Raw genomic sequence first — 22,026 nt, forward strand, 5'->3', positions numbered from 1 at the left:
TTCTTCGTATTACTCGATGTGGGACTTTGGTGAATACCCACTTGAGAACCAACATATCCTCCCTTCACCAAAAGTCTCACATGCTATGAAACAAACATTTGACACACCACCAACATATATGCTTGAACCACTCTTGCTACTAGTGATCCAACAGATCTGCTTGAACCACTCTTGTCACTGGGGATCTGCACGGACTCACTGCCAATGACAATCTTTCCCCATCATCGACCATCACCGCCTTGCACATCAGACTCGTTGTCGGCAACTTTCACATCATTGTCACTAACAATTCACTAATATTAAAGGGGAATCCATCATAACGCCACCTTGGTCAAGCCACGACACTGCCACAACACAACGACGCAACCTTGTTGACGAAGCATCGCGTGAGTCATGCAAAATACCACCATTGGACATTTCGAGCTCCACACTCACCATGCAGATCCAACATTATCAAACATCGTAGTCTACTAGACACAACAACACAAATTTGTAAGCCGACCTCCTTCGTAGATCTGGGAGCATCTCACCACACATGAACTCCACTCTCTTCTTCAAAGGAGGTTGATACTGGTCAGTATGTCAAACTGCTCCTCTTCCTCCCTTAGAAACCCTTGGTCAGAACCTCAGTTCTGATACCACTGTTGGGAAATCACGAAATCACGCACTAAAAATAATAATCTCTTCAAGCGGAAGCAATAAAAGCACACAGGAAATTTAACGTGGTTCGGCACCACCTCAAGGCCTACATCCACAACCACTCAACAAGAAGTATATTATCACCCAAGTGCAATTAAAATTGCAAACCTATGGACAAAAACTGCAAACCCTTCATAGTACAATTTTTGTGGACCAAAATTGCAAACCCTTCATAGTGCAATTTTTCTGGCAAAAATTCCAAACCTTCCAATCACACACAACTACCCAAGTCCCTCATACACCCAAGAGACTTATTGAGTTGTGATTACAACTCTAAAACCAACTCTTTACTTTTATAGTATTTTTCTACTGCTCTCTTCTTCATAACTCGATGTAGGACTTTGGTAAATACCCACTTGAGAACCAACAGTTTTTATAAATTTTAATGATAGTTTGGGTCCTGTAGTTTTTAAAATTAAAAATAAATACAGTATTACATTGTTAAAAATATACTAACACACATGTTAGAATAAAGTACACTAAAATTAATGATTAAACCTATTATTAATATTTTTGGTTAATAGATAATTGACATTATTATCATATATCGATGATTACCGATACATGTAAAGAAACATTGTTTATATAATACTAGTGTAAACACAGGCGCTATCGCGCCTGTGTGTACGCATTTTTTGAATTATATTAATAATTGATGATATTGTAATGTTATTAATTTAATAAACAAAATAAAAGTATATTTATAAAAAATAAAATAAAATGTACGGAAAAAATAAGAGAAAAATAACTGTTGATGAATAGTAAGAGAAAAAAAGAAAAAGGAGATAAGTAAATAATTTTATAAAAACTTGTAAAAGTAACCATTAATTTTTAAAAATTTAATAAATAATTAAATTATAAAGGGTAAAGTTGGAATTATGAAATGTGGATACAAAAAAGGGAATCCCCTTTATATATAGTTATAGATAACTAACAATATTATAACTAACAATTCACCCTTATATGATTTTAAGGGGTGATTATTGTAATTTTGCCGTGTCTTTTGTCTGTGCCTATAAGTGTTAGAGAGGCTCGGAGAAGCGGAGTACCGAGATTACCCTTCTATGATTTCGAGTAATCGGATACAGTTGCCTCCAATTCAGGAGGGAAAGCAAAACTTGAGCACACGGAGAGTTTTGGCTCAGCAACTAAAAAATAAATAAAATCGTAAGCGTAGAACACGCTTTGTCGCGTCTCAAATCTCAAACCCCAATTCTCATTCCTCGTCAAATCCATTCACGTTCAATTCTTCTCAATCCGCATAACACTTCTGTTTCCGTTTCGCTCCGCAGCAACACGATGCGGTGTCGTTTTCCAATTCGATTTTGCCGTTCACATCGCCATGAGAACCAACAAGCTTACCGCGTTAACTTCCAGGGTTTCACGCGCGGATTGGATTCAATATCTCTATAATGCAGGCACTGGCAAGAGTTTTCAATCTTGAACAGTGGTAATGGCGAGGTTTATCCCTGGATTCGCATTGCCTATGCTCCTTCTGTTAGGTTTGCTTCACCGTTCCACTCTCTTCGCGCATCATTTTTGTCAGTTACCGTTCACCTATACGCGTTTTTTACTTGATGGAAGCTACTTCATATTGCACTTCTATGGAATATATATTAAATAATAGTAACCAACTTCATGTGAATATTTGACCTTCAATTGTGAAGAATTTACATTATTCATTTGAGTTTACTTTTTATGTGTTGCAAGTGTAAACAAGCAAAATTTACATGTCAATCAATTATAAACAATCATTGACATTGAGGTATTTATGTAATAATTAACAAACACATGATGTATGACTGTTACTGATTAAATGAAATTATAAAATTCTTGTGCCCTGTCAGTGTATATATTATATACTATATACTATTTATTTACTCTATTCATTTTTACTAATCACAATGTTTTTTGAACTGGCTCTTATGCATGATCAGTTTGGGCTTTTCGAATAAAAAAAGTAAAGTTCCAGAGAATTATACTGTTCGAGTATGTATACTTGTTCTTAAGGTTTTGCATAAAATAAGGACACGCAACCCTTATAATTACAACTGTCTGTGACTGTAATTATAAATTTGATCCCGTCTTAAGTTTGAGTGGGACTGTTTGAAGTTACATGAAGTCTATTGTATGGTCAGAGTTGTTTTCTTAGTCAAAATTGCAACTGACGATTTTTCTCTTTTCATGCAGCATCTTTGCTTAACTGGAGTTTGATATCGTTGCTTGATTTGATGGCATTCCTTTTCATTCAGTACACTGCTTCTAGAAAGGGTGAGAAGCTTGCTCCAATCTTTGTATGCTGTAAATACATGATTTTTCATGTCTTTTTCTTACATCAAAAGATTTGGTGTCGAATAGGGAGTTTCATGACACATACTCTAAATTTATGATTCTGTTTCCATTATTCCTTCATGACATAGCTTTTTTAGTATTTTTGGCGGTAATATATAATTATATATTTTCTTCATGTAGTAAACTATTTCTTTTTATTCAAACAGGATTCCGTGTTCATCAACAATATGTGATATCATGGTCTGTTCTAATGTTATCGTCTCTGACCCTACTCTCCCATGCCGTATTTCATATTGTTTTAGTCATTGAGGGGGATCATTGGAGTACTGCTGATGCTCAGTGGGCTGAGCTAATTGGATTTATACGGTATTCGAACTTTCTCTGTCTTATGGTTTTACCTCTTTTATATTATAGAGGTTTTATCCTCAGTGTTTTTTCTCTTCAGAATACACTACAAATATTGAATGAAATGGTTTTACAGAGTGCATTCTTGGAGGACTTTGCTGAGAGAGCACTTTTTGGTCACACAAGTATTAGCAACTTTCCTTTCTATAGTTGAAATCTATGGAAATTGGTTTGATCAAAATCCATGGTGGAGAGATTTTTGTTCTGGGAATCTATGTTATTTTGTTCTGCTGATAGGTTTGCCATAAAAACTTCTCTTTTTGCCCTAAATTTTGCTTTGGGACAGGGTTGTGTTTATGGCTTTTCTCCTGCGCGCTGATCATCTTTGTTTAAGAAGAGTTACCAACTTATCGTTGCTGGTATTTGAGGGACTTTTACATTTTTGAACCTTGTTATTTTAAGTTTGTTCATGTCTTCTTTTTCTGTGTTCAATTTTCATGGATGGTTTAGCTTTCCCCTTTTTTGTAATTAACTTGTTATCCCAAATAAAGTTTATTTTTCTATATTATGAAAAAGGTTTGTCATAAGACAAGTGGCACACACAATAATAAAGGTTTTTCTTAGGCTCTTAGGATGGCTATTTGCGTGATAGGTAGTAGGCCATGGAAAGTCTATATGAGAAGGACTAAGAGCAGACTTAGATATACTTGCCTCAAATTGAAACTTTTTTGTGTGGTAATTGTGTCTTCAGATAGTTATTTGTTTGTGAGGCTTTGACTCTAAGACTAAATTTTTTTTTTCATGTATTATCTCCATCTTAGTGCTGTTATTTTAGGCTGTTGGAGAGTTAAAATGACTTGTGATATATCAAATTAAAGTATATAAGTTGAGGGTAACCTTCACTTTTTAGTTGATTTTGTGAGGTTAAGCTAAATCTAAACTCGAATTGTAAGATAGTCTAAGAGCCTATCCTAATAGTTGTTGTTTGGTATCAAACACTCATAGATGGCTATCCTACAAACTTCACGCTTAAGATGTCGAGCCTTTGGCATGGGTTGTGGTGTTGAAGATCCTATATCAACTAGAAATATGATCTAATTAAGTATATAAGTGGAGAGACAAGTTTCACTTTACAAATTGGTTTGTATGATTGAGTTAGACTCAAATCCAAATTATAAGGTGATATTAGAGTTTATTCCAGCTATTGTTGTTTCGACTATTTCATTCATTGTTGAGTTGTTATTGGATCTACAAATGTTCAATTCTTGGTGTGAGGAGGGGTGTTGGGGCACATCAACTGGTGATATCATTAAAATCAGAGTATATAATGAGATGTAAATAAAATTGTTACATTAATTCTTTTAGTTACATTATGTTTAGCAAATGAAATTGTGAATGACTGAATACCAATAACAAACTGATATACTTGTCTCTAATAATTATAAACGTATGTCCATTTTTCGGTTGTAGGATCTCATCTCAAGGGTACATGCTGCTTATTGTTACCGGCCGTACAATTAATTGCTGGGATTAGTCATGTATCTTGGATTTCTTTCCCTTTTTTCATTTGTAGCAGCATAGGGCTTGTTGATTGGTCATGGACAAGCAATTATTTAGGTATTTTTCGGTAAGCTCCCCCTTCCTCAAGCAAAAGAGTTATGATAACGGCATATTTTTGTTACTTACAATATAATTTAGAATTTGAATTTGATTAGTTTACTAAAATTCTGGTTCATACGAACTTGTAGGTGGTGGAAATATCTTCTATTTTATGGTGGCTTCAATATCATTTTTCTGTACATATATCAACTTCCCATTGAATTCCCCGCAACTTTTAGGTGGATTTTTTACCACTTTGGGTTGTTCAAAATTTCTACAAGTTCGGAATTGTCAGAAGTTTGTTCTGGTCTTTCACTTCTACTTTTCTACATTATGGTAAGAATATTAAATGCACCCTTAACACTGCTGTAGTATCGAAAAAGGAGTCAATATGTAACATAAAATAAGATAGCTATTTAGCATTATGTGTTTGTGGAAAGGTGGCGGGAATCAACTACATAAATAAAATATGAACATGTTCACTCGTATGCTTTTGAGTATTAAAGTATTATACTTAGACTAAATGGTTGCAAAATTCGCTTTATGTATATGGGATTTAGTACTACTAGCTCAACTAAATTTAATGTTATTTACGGTTGATAATTCCTGTTGCTTATTTCCAATTAACAAAGCGGACTGAATTCCAGATACTTTGTAGACAGATCAACAAATAGAAACGATCACGCCTTTTCCCATTTGGTGGAGTCAGCAACTTAGATTAAACAATGTGTTTGGTTCATTAATAGCTAGTCACAATAGAGTAGTTATTCATTTCTTACTTATATTAGTGAATTAGTTAGTAATGTGGGATTGTTTGAAATAATAAATAAGAAAAGGGCTTCATAGAGGGGGGTGGGGGGGGATTTAATCGGTTCTATAGTAGGTCATGTTAGAAGCTCTGAAATGGCAGGCTAGTTGGAAGAATAATAACCAGTACGTAACCTGGACTTTTCACGAGGTAGTGTTCAATACCTTCCTATCAAATGAAGTTCTTGAGATCAAGAATTATTGTGGCAAAGATGAGAAAAGAAGATTTTTTGTTTTTTGGCGTAAATAAGAGGCCAAAATTAAGGGGAACCCAACTTTTGACACAAAGGGAGAGCGAAGGACTGATTTGAAGGCAACAATGGAGGTTTTAGGTTAAAGGTAGTACCATGAACCGACCACAAAGTACTCCATTTTTGCAAAAGTTGAATGAGAAATTCCAAGTATAACTACACAGGCTTTGACGCTCAATTTCACAGCCAAAAGTACTGTTGAAAATAGAACACTATAGAAGCACGGAGACGGTCTCATGTTTGTGTGATTGGATCTAAGATCTAAGTTAGAGACGATTGATTATCAGGAGTATATGTGATATAAAATAACAGAATTTGTAATAGCAGATCTATTAAAAATCCTGCAAGTATTCAAAAGGCTGTATGTGTAGAAAATAACTACAGACAATTATGTAATAGGATTTAAGAGTATAAATTTGATTGCAAAAATATTAGAAAGCAATTTTATATTCAAAACTACATAATGAGAATATGCTATACCTTTTTGATGTAGCAAAATTTGAAAATTTCAAGAACATGTTTGTATTAGTTGCCAAAGATGGTATAGAATTCCAGTCAGTATCCTACTGAGGTTAGGATGAAATATTTGAAGCAGTAAGTTGAAATACTCAACATTTGAAGGAGCCTAGAAACATTTAGAGGAAAACAAGACGCACCATAATGACCAGTAGAGGGACCAATAAGTGGAAGAGGACTAAACATTTTCGTACGTAGTCTTAAGGCAATTTGCCTTTTGAAGTCAACTGATTTAAGACAGTGAACAAATTTTTTAAGATGATGAATAATGTTGTTGAGGAGAACAGGGAAGAGAATATTGTCCAAATTGTTACAGATAGTGTAGAAAAATACAAGGTAGTTGGGTATTTGTTGACCTAGAAGAGAAACAAAAATTATACTAGACACCTGTACAACTTGTTGCATTGACTTATTTTTGGAGGATTTTGAGAAGATTACACTCCATCAAAAGACAGTAGCAATCTTCAAAGACTTGACCTTTGCTCTTGATTGATATGCGTGATAAATCTGAAGTTTGTTCCAAATCTGAGAGGCGGAACTGAGGCTTACCATTTGGTTGAGTCTAGCATATGGAAAAGCAAAATTTCATCCATTAACTAAATGACTTGTGAAAGTAATTTTTCCTTAGATGCATTTCACTTGATCCAACTCTCTTTTGAATTTCTTTATTTTTAGAAGTCTATAAATGCTGCTCCCTATCTCAAGTGCTTAACATAACCCATCAAAAGCTTTAGCTCATCTCAGCTATTTCCTTTTTGAGAACAAATTAGGATTATGAAAGAAATTTTTTTTAGTCACGAGAAAATATTTTGTTTAGTTACAAAAAGATATTGTAATCATTACAAGTGTGGTGTTGTAAGATACCAGGGATTTTCTTTTAATCATTGCTTTAGGGATAAAATTCTCTATATAGGTATTCATGTATTGTTTCAATTATTCAATTCAAGAAGATATTTTTTCTTATACAACTTGATCATTTTCAAGTTTCTTGGGACCTCTGTTTCAACATTTTTCATCGTTGTCTTAATTATGGTTTCCATTTTTTAGGGTTGTCTAAAGTGCATATAATTCCTTTGTTTATCCTGGTTGTTTGAAGTGCACCAATTTGGGTTTCATGATCACTGTCATTGTCATCCAAGAGATAGACAAACATTTTATTGAATAAAAACTAGACAGTAGCCTTACAACAACTTCTTGTATCTCATTGGGGCTTTAGTTAGCATATATGTTTACGAAGGTTCTTCCCACGAAACGATTTTATGATCTAACATACAAGTTGGGAATAATAGATATTTATTCACCAACTAAATGTTTGGGCACATTCTGACTAGGATTAATTTATATTCATGTCAGCCCTTTCCAACATTGTACCTTTCTTAACTATAACTTGTTTTCCCTAATTTTTTTCATTCTTATAAAAGGATTGTTGGAGATTCCACTTTGAATAGAGATATGATCGAATTATAATATGTAAGTAGGAGAAAACTTTATTTTGCAAGCTAATTTTGTAGGATTGTGTTAGGTCTAATCAAATTATTTTTTAGTTCCTTTTGTCTCCTAACACCCTCCGCAACTTTTAGTTGAAAGGTTGAAAGCTCCTTTTCTCTTTGTATTTTATTTTCCATTGCTTAACCATTTAAATTCTATTTGAGCTGGTTCCTCCTTGCTCTGTTCCTAACTGCTACGTTCAATACCAATACTTTGTATTGATGTACTCAAGCTCTCCCCAAGTATCTCTTTTTGGATTTTATGCAAAGCTTTCTATCCAATTTCCTTGTAGAAAATAATTCAATTTGAGAACATGCGACCCTATTTTTGTAGTTGATAAAATGCCTCTCCTTTTTCTAGATCAGTTGGCAATTCTAAAATTATTAGCTAATGAAAATTTTAGAACATATTTGTACTTTGCATATGCTTCTCCCAGGCCAAAAGCTCCGTATTGTTCTCCATGGGATTGAAGAAAAGAGTGGCTTGTTAGATGACAAAGGAGTCCTAGCTCATTCTTTTAAATGAAGATAGTTTAAACCATAAAACCATGAAACAGAAGTATAACATGAAAAGGCCAAATACATGAGAAATGACAGCCCATCCATACATGCTGTCAACAAAAGGTCATACACACACTCACTGCATTTAAGGTACAAATATGTTCAAAATCAGAGTAAATTCATAACTAGACACTACCACCGACAAGAAAACTAACTGAAATAAGTAATTAATTACGGCAGTTAAAAAGAAGAGTTTAGTGTCCTGTAAATTTATCACATTTACACAATGCAATTCTAGTGCATTTTAATTTAGGTAAACTTAAACTTGGTTATGGATTGCTTTCTTGAGTTTGGCACTTGTATTGAGCAGAGAGGAAAGCGTTGAACACTTGCTATAAAATCTAGTTACCAATTGTGGCATTAATATGACAATTTATTGAGATGATACACTCATACAAGTAGTAGGCTAGATTTTTTCTGTCTCTTTTAAGATTTCCTTTAGGTTGGGTCATTATTCTTCAGCCTTTTTCCAGCTATCTTGGATTAGAAGTGAGCTAGCCGAAATGGAAATCATCACATCTACAAGAGAAAGTGACTTGACGGAGCAGCTTCTTCCTAAGAAGCATTCTCATTTTCTTCAAGAGTCCAGGTTACGCTGCTTCCTCATTTAATCCTTCTTTCTTGCTTGCTTTTGTTTTATTTCTTTGCCTTCTAAATAATGAAGTTAAAAAATACAGCAAATTAGCAATGACAATCCTCTGGTTCAATGCCGCAATACTAATGTTCTTCTACCTTCGTATTATAATACTTCACTTGAGTTTTTTTTTGTGAACTCAAGTGAGGTATTAGCGTATTACAATACTAATAAGATGATTTATGGGTGAGATATGAATGTTGTCGGTATGTACTGGAATTTTGTGTAAGTACTTAATTTGTTGACCTCTTCTCTCTTTTCTTTTTTGCGTGTATGAAGTAGAATAGTTTAAATATATTTTAGATGAAATGATTAAATGACTCCTTTTGCTTGCTAAGGAGTTTCTCGTGATAGAAAAGATGCATGAATCGGGCACCTTTGCCAAAATAATCGTATATCACGATTCCATCTTTTAACTAGTTTTATGTTTGATTCGGTGATCTTTTATAAATATAATATCCATTAAAAACAAATGCATGAGGTCCCCTCATCTAATCACCTATACAAGGAACTCTAACAATATTTATTTCTTTCATCTCTTGGTTTTGTAATTTTCTGACAGGTCTGGTGTGATCTAACAATATTTATTTCTTTCATCTTTTGGTTTTGTAATTTTCTGACAGGTCTGGTGTGAGGCACACTAATTTGTTATTGCAAGGAGTTGTTTCTCGGTCATTTAGTATTAACTTTCTAACATATGGTTTTCCGGTACCCCAGACATACCCATTTCTATTAATTTTTTAATCATTACTTTGCTTATTGCTAAAATTATGTGCAAAGTTTGTATCTAATGTTTGATATGACATGTGTTGGCCGTTTAAAAGATTATAAAATCAAGGGACTATGTTAATCAATTAATCCATAAACTTATCAAGTGATTAGTTGTATATTTGTAATTAACAAATCAATCAACCATATAACATTACAACAAATTCATGCTTGGTTATTTTGGGTGTTGAGAAAACTGTGACAGTTTGCTTAATTACTAAATTAATCACGTGAGATTATCCATCAAATGTGTATTGGTCATATCAATACCTTTTTGATTTCTTAGGGAACGTTTTGTTTCACGGTATTATCTTATATTCCCTGAAGTCACATTCTTAGAATATTATATCCATGAATCATATTCCCATAAGCATGTTTGATTGTTATTTACTAATTTAAAAAAATATATAAAAGAAGAGAAGAATGTAATGGAAATGGGTAGTTATAATAATCAATAATTTCCATTTCCATCTTAATATTTTATAACACTCCCTTCAGAGGAATAGGAGCAATAAAACGCGAAGGACTTGTTTTCCTGGAGATAAAGATACCGGAGAATATATTTTAATAGCCACCTATCAAACATGGGAGTACTTATCCCCATTTTCACGTTCCCAGGAATGAAGAAAGATAACATGAAACAAACCTCCTTTGATCAACTTGACCCTATTATCTAGTGTTCTCTTGTGATTCCGCTCTCCCTGTTTTGATCCATGATACATAACAGAACTTTTACGAGTTGATTAATTGCATTAGTTGGTACCTTGCAGATTTCCTTGCTGGCTCTATCATTATGGAGTTTTCACTTCGCAAGTCTGGGCTCATTTGGATTGCTTGCTTATGTGGGATACATTTTGTATGCCTTCCCTTCCATGTTTCGGTTGCACCATATAAATGGCATGCTTCTTGTTTTCATTCTGTTTTGGGCAGCTGGCACATATATCTTCAATGTAGTACTCACTTTCTCTAGTAATAAATCATGGAAGGTACACTTTGCTAGAGGCTTTGAGATATCTTACAATTATATTAAAGAATCTTTTGTTGACATCCTCTATAACTCAATTGCAGGATATGGAAATATGGGAAACTATAGGCTTGTGGCAATACCCTATCCCAGGATACTACTTGCTAGCTCAATTTTGTCTTGGTTTTCTTTTTGCTTTGTGTAGTCTTGTGAACAGTTCAGTGTTATTGTGCATTACTGGTCAAGGACAATTAACAGCTGATGAGGCTGTAGAGGAAGGTGACAGAACTAGACGGTCTGAGTAGACAAAGCTTACTACTGTGTGAAATTATGCTTTTCCAGTGCTTAACCATATACCCCTTTTTAGTGAGATTTTATGAAATGATGAATGAGTTCCATAGTAAAATTCCCTTATATTCTACAAGGTTATGAGATATATGCTAATGAAGGTGCATAACATTTGGCTATTTTTTGTTAAAATATAATCAAGTTTTACTGGCTTTAGATTCATTTATGAAACACATTTAAATTTGATGTCTGCAGTCACTTTCAGAAGGTTTAACAATTGAATCAGCAAGAAAGCATGGCTGGGACATTTTTTAAATGATATAAATATTGTATTTCTCAACACACAATTCTTTAAATAATGTCTTCTTGTTTGATTTTTATGTTTCACATCTTTAGAAGAAAAAAGTGTTTTGCCTGAGATAAGTCTCTACCATGACACCTTATACGAGAATGTGGTGTTAATTTTTGCCAATTGAATATCTAATGCTATTTCATTTATCTTTTTCAAAAATATAATTATTATAAATTTGTAGTTTAAGAAATAAAATAATGCTTCTTAAATGTGTTTTTTCATTCTTCCAATTATTTTGGCATATTGCTTATAGTAAATGCTTATAAAATACCTTTTGCTGTTTTATGGGTGAAATGTGTTATTTTTTATTTGTTTATTTTTTTTTTTGTGCAAAATTTCTAGTGGAAGAAGAGACGACACTGTCAGTTGTGGCTACAATAGCATGGGGACTACGCAAGTGCTCACATGCTGCAGTACTGATATTGATATTTCTTATTTCAATAAGATCTGGTATCGTTCATGCTGTTTATAGTAAGTACAATTGCCAAAAAATTCATTCTTTGTTAATTATACATTTGGTTGTTAACATGTTAATAAGGAATTATTTTTATTTGTATTTTCTGTTAGCCCAAGATGTTGGTCCAGTCCTGACCAAATTTTATAGAAATGAAGTTCTGATCCACAACAATACCCATGAACCACAAGGTTCCACCTGTTTAAATAGCTGAAGTATTCAAATCAATTGAAAGACATGAATTACAATTATAATGTGGCAATTTCTTTTATATCTATAAAACCGAGAGTTTTACTCTGACTGTTGATCAAATTGAAACTTGCTTTGAAACACTGTCTTTAGAGTAGTTTGAGATGTAGCAGTGTTCCAAATTTTTCTGACTGCTACCGTTTCTACATGCAGTGATTTTCTTTTTGATTTATCTATTAAGCCATGCAATCGACTGTAAATTACACCAAGCTATTATACTTCTATGTGAGGCACAGTTTGCCGTGCAATTCATTCTTCAACTTGATTTGATCTCCAAAACTTTGAACCAGAAGGGTTCATATGCTTTTGAGATTCTCTCACAATTAGGTAAATTTTTTATGTAAGAATGAACTTGTCATGTGTTTTCTTTTTTTTGGTGAAATGTAAAATATCTATTGCCTTCGACACTTTTATTTATGATATCTTGTGTTTTGTGAATGTTGCAGGTCTGCTTAATTATATCCATTCAGTGGATTTCTTCCAGATATCGATTCTTGCTTGTTTCTGTGCAATTCATAATCATGGGCTGCAAACACTCCTTTCACTGTCAGCTATCGTGCGGCAAACATCTTGTCCCCCATTTGGCTTTAGCATCTTGAGAGCTTTCTTGATCAGACCTGTTTGTTTATCAGGTTATAGTCCAAGATCTAGTGAGAACCAAGGAACTCATGGTATAAGTTCAGTAAATATTGACTATACTTGAGGATTTCCATCTCATTTTACTTTACTAAATAATTCCTCTTTGTCTTATTATCCTTTTGTTACTTTATTGGTTTAAGCTACATATTTAGCCTTAAGTGTATACTGGGCGTTAATATTCTAACCATTCTATTTAATTACTCAGAGAGGAAGACTAAATCATATTTGGAGGTCATAAGACTGAATTTCCTTTCTATTTATCGGTTGTGTGGCAAATACATTGCCTTCATAACAATTCTCTTCACTATATACCTTTGCACGCCCAACTATGCTTCATTTGGCTACTTATTCTTTCTTCTACTGTGGATAAGTGGGAGACAACTTGTAGGGAAATCAAGAAAGCATCTTTGGTATCCTATGAAAGTTTATGCTATAGTTGTGTTTGTCTCAATTTACGGCATTGGTGTCTTTTCCAACTCTGAGATCTGGTTTCCTAGGATTGTTGATCTTCAAACTGCATTTGGTTATAACCCAGAAGCTTCAATGTTGCAAAACATTTGGGGATCTTTGGCGGTTTTGGTTGTGATGCAGCTATATAGCTATGAAAGGAGGAAGAGCAAAAGATCTGCATCTAGTGACTGCAATGGACCAGAAGTAGGACCCTTTGCTTTTGCCAGACGCCTTTTGTTTCGGCATGCCGAGAAAATACTATTTCTTGCCCTATTTTATGCATCCTTGTCACCTATTAGTGCATTTGGTTTCCTGTATCTTCTTGGTCTAATCAATTGTTCAAGATTACCAAAGTTGTCTCAGATTCCTGCAAAAATATTTATAGTTTATTCAGGACTTCTTATAACGGTTGAATATCTTTTCCAGATGTGGGGTAATCAGTCTGAGATGCTCCCTGGTCAAGAGCACTTCCAGTTGTCATTATTTATGGGTTTGCAGTTGTATAAGCCTGGTTTTAAAGGTTTGGAGTCAGGATTAAGAGGAAAGGTTGTGGTTATTGTAGCATGTATACTTCAATATAATGTTTTGCGTTGGTTGGAGAAAAAACATGTTCATGGAAATGGAGGAAAATGGGATGAACCTTGTCCTCTGTTCAATCCAATAGAAGTTCCCAATGAACTTACTGCCTGTACACAGAGCAAACAATTGGAAAATTCCACTTCACCAACATTTAAAAAAAGTGGAAGAAGTCGTTCATGGCCAACTTCTAATTCTGCATTATCCCAGGGGGCAGATTCAGGACCTGAAAGAGACAGTGCAAAAAAAATACGATATTTTCATTTCTGGGAGAGTTCCAAGGATAGCTTGAAGTGGAATAGAAAGCGGATTCTTTTCTTAAGAAAAGAAAGGATGGAAATGCAGAAGACTGTTTTAAAAGTATCCTTGAAGTTCTGGATTGAAAATATGTTCAATTTATTTGGTCTTGAAATCAACATGATTGCTTTGCTTCTTGCTAGCTTTGCAGTGTTGAATGCTATATCTCTGCTCTATATAGCATCACTTGCTGCTTGTGTTCTTCTTCATCGGCTACTAATTAAAAAACTATGGCCTGTTTTTGTTTTCTTATTTGCTTCCATCGTCGTTATTGAATACTTGGCCATCTGGATGCGCATCACTCATATGAACCAAGACATTGAAGAACAAGTACCATGCAGTGACTGTTGGAGAAGAGTATCAGATATACATTTTAGCTACTGCAAAAAATGTTGGTTAGGTATCTCTCCGTTAATTCATGGCTATGTGCGTTTAGATGGTTGGTATTAGGCATATTATCTCGTGGGTAGTGCGCATCCCATATAACAAATCTGAAGCCTGATTCCAACACTATAGTGTGCTTATTAGTGATAATTCAGAGCTCCATTCATTGTAAATTCTTGTTGTGTGATTACTTCTCCAAAATAATTTATGCTAAATATCTTTACTGCAGGAATTATTGTGGATGATCCTCGTATGCTTATTTGGTATTATGGTGTTTTCATGTTTTCATGTTTTAAATTCCGTGCTGACCATTCATCTTGTCTCACTGGATTGGAGATGTACCAGAAGATACTCTCCCAATGGAAATCTGCCTCTGTACTAAGTGATCTATCATTTGAGACAAAAGGATACTGGACATTCGTTGACCACCTGAGGCTTTATGGTTACTGTCACTTGCTAGATTTTGTTCTCTCATTGATTTTGATTACAGGAACTCTTGAATATGATATTCTGCATCTTGGCTATCTTGGTTTTGCTCTGGTTTTCTTCCGAATGAGGCTCAAAATACTAAAGCAGGGAAATAAAATTTTTAGATTCTTAAGGATGTATAATTTTGTTCTCATTGTCATGTCACTTGCATATCAATCTCCTTTTGTTGGAAACTTCAGTAATTTCAAACTTGGTTCAATAGAATCCATTAATGAATTGATTGGATTCCACAAGTATGATTATGGGTTTCGAATTACATCAAGATCATCAATTGTGGAAATCATAATATTTGTGTTGGTAGCACTACAGTCATACATGTTTTCATTTCCAGAGTTTGCTTATGTTTCAAAACATCTCGAGAAAGAGCAGATTGGTGCCATACTTAGACAGCAGGAGAAGAAAGCTGCTTGGAAGACTGCTCATTTGCGGCATATCCGTAAAGCTGAAGAGTTGAAGCATCTCCGGAGCTTGCAAGTAGAAAAGATGAAATCGGAGATGTTAAATCTTAAAAATCAGCTACATAATATGAACACTGAAGCGAATTGTAGTCATGCTTCTCTAAAAATTGATGGCCTAACAAATAGAGGAAACTCTTCCCGAGATTTGCATCCGGAAAATGGATTCAGGAAGCAAGATCTTGATATGACTTGGGAAACAACTAGTCCATTTGATGGGAAACAATCTCTACTGAGTGAAAAATCAAAATTTCCACTGATACCGCAATACCGGAAGCACCCAATGGTTTCTCCTCATGGAATTGTGGAGGGAAAGGAAAGAACTAAAAACAATAATGTTTTCGATTTGGAAATAAGAAATCGTTGCGAACTTCGAGGCAGGAGAAATTCTTTGGTTTCAGCTATATATTTCATAGGAAGTGGGCTATCTCAGTTGCAATCTCTTGGAAATATGGCAGTTACAAATCTAATGAACTATCTAAAGATAGAACGTGAGGAACTAGAGTCAACTGATGATTCTTCGGAGGATGAGGAATACTATGAGATTGAAATTGAGAATCAGAATGTCGGTGCCGAACCTTTAGAACCTGCAATTTCTACTCACTCTATTCACGAGCATACTGTGCCTGATACTGCATGCCTGCAAATTGGAATTATTTTACGTTACATGTGGTCCCGAATGAGGTCAAATAATGATGTTGTTTGCTATTGCTGCTTTATTCTAATATATCTATGGTACTTCAGTTTACTTTCTGTGGTTTATCTAGCAGCACTCTTCTTATATGCTCTCTGTCAAAATACTGGTCCCAGTTACATATTTTGGGTTATTATGCTAATCTATACGGAGGTGTGCATTTTGCTTCAGTACTTGTATCAAATCATCATTCAACATACCGAGTTTGAATTTCATGCTAGCTTACTTCAAAAATTAGGATTTCCTACTAAGCAAATAACATCATCTTTTGTGACAAGCAACTTACCATTTTTCCTGGTATATATATTCACTCTTGTGCAAATCTCCGTAACTGTGAAGGATGGGGGTTGGACAATTACTGCAGATCTGACTTTTTATAAGAGAAGAAATCAGAGCTGCATAGAGAATTTAAAGTGCTCCACCTACCTAGAGAGATTACAGAGATTATTTTTACCCGTGAAAAGTATACTGAAACTGATTATCAGAAGCCTCTCTAGGTACTGGAAATCATTGACATGGGATGCAGAAACTCCCCCTTACTTTGTCCAGCTGTCTATGGAAGTTATCTCGTGGCCTAAAGAGGGAATTCAGCCAAAGAAAATTGAAACAAGAATAAATAGGTTGCTGAAGATCTTGCATAAGAGGAGATGCAAATTGGATAACCATTTTAAATTGCACTCAGCAAGTAGGGTTCGTGTACAGAGCATTGAAAAAGGCGAAGAAAACAAAAACTTGTGTCTTGTTGTTTTTGAGGTGTTATATGCCTCCCCTCCTGTTGAATTTGCTGCTGAGGAATGGTACAGTTCATTAACCCCAGCTGAAGATGTATCCAATGAGATTCAAAAAGCTCAACAAGCTGGTATTTTTAAAGAAATTGGGTTTCCATATCGCATACTTTCCGTCATTGGTGGTGGAAAGAAGGAAATTGATCTGTATGCCTACATCTTTGGAGCTGATTTGGCTGTTTTCTTCTTAATTTCCATTTTATACGAAACAGTTATGAAAGCTAATAGTGAGTTTTTTGAAGTCTATCAGCTTGAAGATCAGTTCCCAGAAGATTTTGTATTAGTTCTCATGGTAAGTTTTTATTTATTTTTTTCGGAATGTATTGATATAGATGGCTTATTTCATTTCTATTATGTATATTATAAGTCCAATACTGAGATGCAGGTGGCTGATCATTTTGCTTGGTGTGACTTGCCATTTATGTTCAAATGCATTGATTAAATAATTTACTGAAAGTTCATGTAAAGATTGGGTCAGTTAGAAAAATATTCAACATCATCTAGTTGAACAAGGTCGTCTAGTAATACTTGGTTGTCTATTCTTGTGTGTTGTTTGGTGAAATATCGTCTAATACACCTATTGGAGTGAAGATATTTTGAAACACTCGTCTACTACAGATCATCTTGTACACCTGTTTGGAGAAACATTGTCTTGTATACTCGTTTAGTGGAGGATCATCTTGTATAGCCATTTGTGTCTCTTCCGCAATCTAGGTCATCATATGTTTTATGACTATCTTAAGCATGAAACGTGGGTATCACATGTCACGTTTCTGTTAAGTGATATGTGCCATGATTCGTGAGAGTGTTATAGCTGTTTTGTATAAATAGGTACCTTTGCGTAAAACATGACGTTGAGTTGTTGAGTTCTAAATGAGCGAGCATTTACTGTCGTAAGAGAGGGACATTTGAGTTGTAATCTGTGAAGTTCTTTCTGTAGGTTTCTTAGAGAGAAGAACTTGTTCTTAGAGAATTTGTTTGGGATGTAGATTAGAGTTTGTTAATATTCTCGTTGAACCTCGTTATCTTCTCGTGTTCTTATTCTTTCATTCGCACTTATTATTCTTCTTCAATATCTTGTGGTGTTGGTGTTGGACATTCTAGTATCCGGTGAACTTGACGTTAATTCTACAACACACTGATGTTTATGTCTCGTTTGTTACTCAGCGTAAGAGCTTTACCTTGCAGGTTGTCTTTTTCTTGATTGTGCTTGATCGAATTATATACCTCTGCTCATTTGCAACAGGAAAAGTTATTTTCTATTTATTCAACCTTATTCTCTTCACGTATTCTGTCACAAAATATGCTTGGGATATGGATCCTTTACACAGATATGCTGGAATACTAGCACTCCGAGCCATTTATCTCACAAAAGCAATTTCTCTGGTTTTGCAAGCCATACAAATTCATTTTGGGATTCCACATAAGAGCACTTTGTACAGGCAGTTTTTGACCAGTAGTGTTTCTCGGATTAATGTTTTGGGTTTTCGACTATATCGTGCTATACCTTTCCTTTATGAATTGAGATCTGTGCTAGATTGGTCTTGCACAACAACATCTTTGACTATGCATGACTGGCTCAAGGTATGTTGTCAACGGTCTTCACATGTTCCCTCTTGATAATTTTTTTTTGCTGCTACTGCTTATGAGTTACGCTATTAGCATGTTAATAGTATAGGACTTCTCTTGATTGGCTATTCTCGAGCACAATAAACTGTAGGGCAATGTTGTTTCTTTTCCCTATTTATAACACTTTAACTTCTTGTTTTCTAGTTAGAAGACATTCATTCAAGTCTGTTTCTTGTCAAATGCGATGTGGATCTCAATCGAGCCAGGCACCAACAAGGACAAAAGCAAACAAAAACGACGAAGTTCACCAATGGGATATGTTTATTTTTTGTGTTACTATGTGTCATATGGGCTCCAATGTTGGTAAGAAACAAAAATCCAAGTATTTGCTTATTGGTTAAAATTAAAAATAAAATTTACTACTTTGAGTCTCATCGAATTCTGAATCCTTTTAATACAATTAATGAAATGCATAATAATATGAGAATGACTTGGTCTGAAAAGGATGAAGTAAATACCTTTCTCAGGTGAGAAAGATAAGAAAACATTTTCAATTTAAAGAAGCAATTTGCTTGAAAATAACTTCTTTCCATGGAACTATACGATATAATTTGTTCTTTCATAACTTTTAGCTGATGAATATGACTGGTTAGTGAAAGGAAATAAATAAAATCATTGGCACAGCTTCTCTTCCCCGAATCACTGTGATGGTCCAATACCTGTTATATATGTTTTAGCTTAGGTAATTGAAATAACTCAAGTTGGCTTGTTTGCTCCACTTCGATTATCATTTTTTGATAGGGAGCAGAGATATATTTTTCCTAGATTTAACAGACGTGTTCAAGTCCTGTATTAGAATGCCAGCCTGAAAAATCTTTTGTCAAGTACTTGGTCATATATTTGCTGTACTGTAGCTAGACTATTGTCAGGCCTCGAAAATAGCACATTAAGAGTAAAAAAATCATGGAACCGCTATATGGTCATGTCTGCTGTTTCAGATAGCTCATAAGTCATACCATAGGACTATTACCGGCACTTCTTTTTCTTTTCCTTTTGGGAAATGATATACACTGGTAGGTTCAACACAGTCCTGTTCTAAACTCTCCAATGTCATAATCATATGGTACATACATATTTCAAATATTTTATTTATATGCCTCTGCCATTTTGCAGATAAAAGCAGTTGAGTGCTACTTTTACATTTTTGAGATCAGTTATGAAGTCTAGATTATAATAACATTGGAGGCAAAAAAAATTCCTAAATCATTTACTGAAGTATCACTTCCACCATTTCCTCAAAATTACATTTTCTGGACAGATGTACAGCAGTGGTAACCCAACAAACATTGCGAACCCAATCAAAGATGCAAGTGTCAGGGTTGATATAAAGACATCAAGTGGACGGTTGACACTGTTTCAGACTACTTTGTGCGAGAAGATTTCTTGGGAAAATCTTGAAGCACGAACAAGTTTGGATCCCCAGGGTTATCTTAGTTCATACAATGAGAAAGACATTCAATTAATTTGCTGCCAATCAGACGCAAGTACCTTGTGGCATGTTCCACCAATTGTGCAGGCCAGATTTACGAAGTACCTTACGCGACACATGGACATTTCTTTCTCCTGGGAATTTTTCAGAGATAGGCCAAAAGGAAAGGAAGCAGTCAAGTATGAATTAACCATAATGGAGCCGGATATTCCCACATCTTCAGAAGTGACTAAAGTTTTCAATGGTACTTCTAACAGTTTCGCAGTATTCAATATTTATCCTAGATATTTCCGAGTCACAGGGTCCGGAGAAGTGCGATCCCTCGAACAGTCGGTATGTTTAAAATATAATATGCCTAATCTAAGACTAAAAATATTTATTAAGACCCAAAAAACGTACCTAGTTTACTCATTTGGACTGCTACATTCCTTTATTAGATATGGCTTAGATTATAATGCGCATATATGGTCCATGCAGGTTGAGCTGGTTAGTGGGGATCTTGTTCTTAACCGTGGAGATCCTGAGTGGTGGTCGTTTTATGATTTGGGCTATTTAGGCTCACTTGGATGTGGGAAGTTCCCAGGACCTATGGCTATAATTGTATCTGAAGAAACCCCGCGTAAGCTGAACTTAAACTTTTATACAGTTGCCTATTTAGTGTCTTTCATATGTTTGGTTCTCTTAAAGAATTTATTGAGTCCAAAATTATCTAAACTAAAACAACTTTACGTACTTTTTGTTTTCATAAAAACAAAAATAGTCAGTTTTATTACTAGTAACTTTTTTATCAATACATTGACTAATACCAATCTCCTTGTTGCTTAAGAGGGCATTATCGGTGACACCCTCAGCAAGTTTAGCATCTGGGGGCTGTACATTACCTTTGTGCTAGCAGTTGGACGTTTTATCAGATTACAATGTTCTGACTTGCGAATGAGAATCCCTTTTGAGAATCTTCCTTCGTGCGACAGGTGCTCGAGCAATTAATACATTGTTCATATAAGGCTCCCTTCTGTTTTAGTAAGGAATAAAACGAAGTGGATGCCAAAGGTTTCAATAAGTGTCCAAATAATTTGTTCATTGATGCAGATTGATGGCAATATGTGAAGATATATATGCTGCAAGAGCTGCTGGAGAGCTTGAAGTGGAAGAAATTTTGTATTGGACGCTTGTTAAAATCTACCGTTCTCCACACATGTTGTTAGAGTATACTCAGGCTGAATAAATTCTTGAAAGGCTTGGAAGATATTCAGTCTCCATTGTATTATTGCAGAATCATCGACATTTGAGCATAACCTCATTCTCAGATGGTTTCCGTTGGAAACACAAAGCAGGAAGAGGAAGACCACGTGCAAAGGCCTTCTCAACCGAATGAATCTCGAGTTGTATATGGAGTCACTCATACAATCAGGAGTGATATATTGACTGAGGGTTACTGGTTTTGATTCTGCGTTATTCCATGCTCTCTTCAGGAATTGGTCAAGGTAGCATACACACCTTTTGAAGATGCAAATTTGAGTGATTCCTACCGAAACTACCTTTCATGTGTTAGCCACTAGCTAAATCAGTTAATTATTCATCACGAATTATACATAAAAAATAGACTGATTCACACTGAGATATATTAGCTATATAATATATTGCACGTTCATTTTAACATATTTTCTGCCACTAGTCAACATTTATTAGAAAAATATGATTTTGTAAGTTCCAGTTATCTAATGAATCTTGCATTTATAAAATGTGTACTATGATATGTTGTTTACACCTATTTTGTGTAAGCTTGTCAATGCTTATTTCCATTTTCTTACCCATTAAATCGGGTTTAGTAAGTAGTTGTTAGATTAAAGGAGGAATTATATTTCCTAATTATTTCCATCATCCAATGTCTCAAATTTCATCTTGAATATTGTCTGACGATGTATATAAGAGT

The 22,026-nt window shown here is 34.7% G+C and overlaps 1 protein-coding gene across 9 annotated transcripts; it reads left to right on the top strand.

The window, feature by feature from the left end:
- The first annotated feature begins 1,772 nt into the window (after nt 1-1,772).
- Nucleotides 1,773-21,862, top strand: LOC114188198 (piezo-type mechanosensitive ion channel homolog). 9 transcript variants are annotated; one of them, XM_085674535.1, is made up of 21 exons: nt 1,785-2,201; nt 2,890-2,970; nt 3,198-3,357; nt 3,473-3,633; nt 4,807-4,963; nt 5,085-5,271; nt 9,031-9,146; nt 9,815-9,899; nt 10,730-10,945; nt 11,028-11,202; nt 11,906-12,034; nt 12,420-12,593; nt 12,713-12,937; nt 13,111-14,628; nt 14,842-17,327; nt 18,203-18,619; nt 18,809-18,967; nt 19,923-20,426; nt 20,571-20,712; nt 20,920-21,064; nt 21,183-21,862. In XM_085674535.1, the coding sequence occupies exons 1-21, from the start codon at nt 2,153-2,155 to the stop codon at nt 21,316-21,318; spliced, it is 7,422 nt and encodes a 2,473-aa protein (XP_085530661.1). In that variant the 5' UTR covers nt 1,785-2,152; the 3' UTR covers nt 21,319-21,862. The 9 variants fall into 9 exon arrangements, with proteins under 9 accessions (XP_085530668.1, XP_085530666.1, XP_085530664.1 ...); XM_085674536.1 differs by having other exon boundaries at nt 3,294-3,357; XM_028076757.2 differs by having other exon boundaries at nt 1,786-2,201; nt 18,224-18,619.
- The last annotated feature ends 164 nt before the right edge of the window (nt 21,863-22,026 follow it).

Source organism: Vigna unguiculata, chromosome 6 (assembly GCF_037176805.1).
Source record: "Vigna unguiculata cultivar grain cowpea cultivar isolate G323 ecotype 2 chromosome 6, ASM3717680v1, whole genome shotgun sequence".
Classification (NCBI taxonomy): Eukaryota; Viridiplantae; Streptophyta; class Magnoliopsida; order Fabales; family Fabaceae; genus Vigna; species Vigna unguiculata.

What these genes read in the sequence shown, in the direction of transcription:
- LOC114188198 (XM_085674535.1), top strand. Translation starts at nt 2,153, where the DNA reads ATGGCGAGGTTTATCCCTGGATTCGCATTGCCTATGCTCCTTCTGTTA. An exon ending in GCCTATGCTCCTTCTGTTAG is followed by an intron (nt 2,202 to 2,889) that starts GTTTGCTTCACC and finishes CTTTTCATGCAG; the next exon opens with CATCTTTGCTTAACTGGAGT. An exon ending in CTATGCATGACTGGCTCAAG is followed by an intron (nt 18,620 to 18,808) that starts GTATGTTGTCAA and finishes CTTGTTTTCTAG; the next exon opens with TTAGAAGACATTCATTCAAG.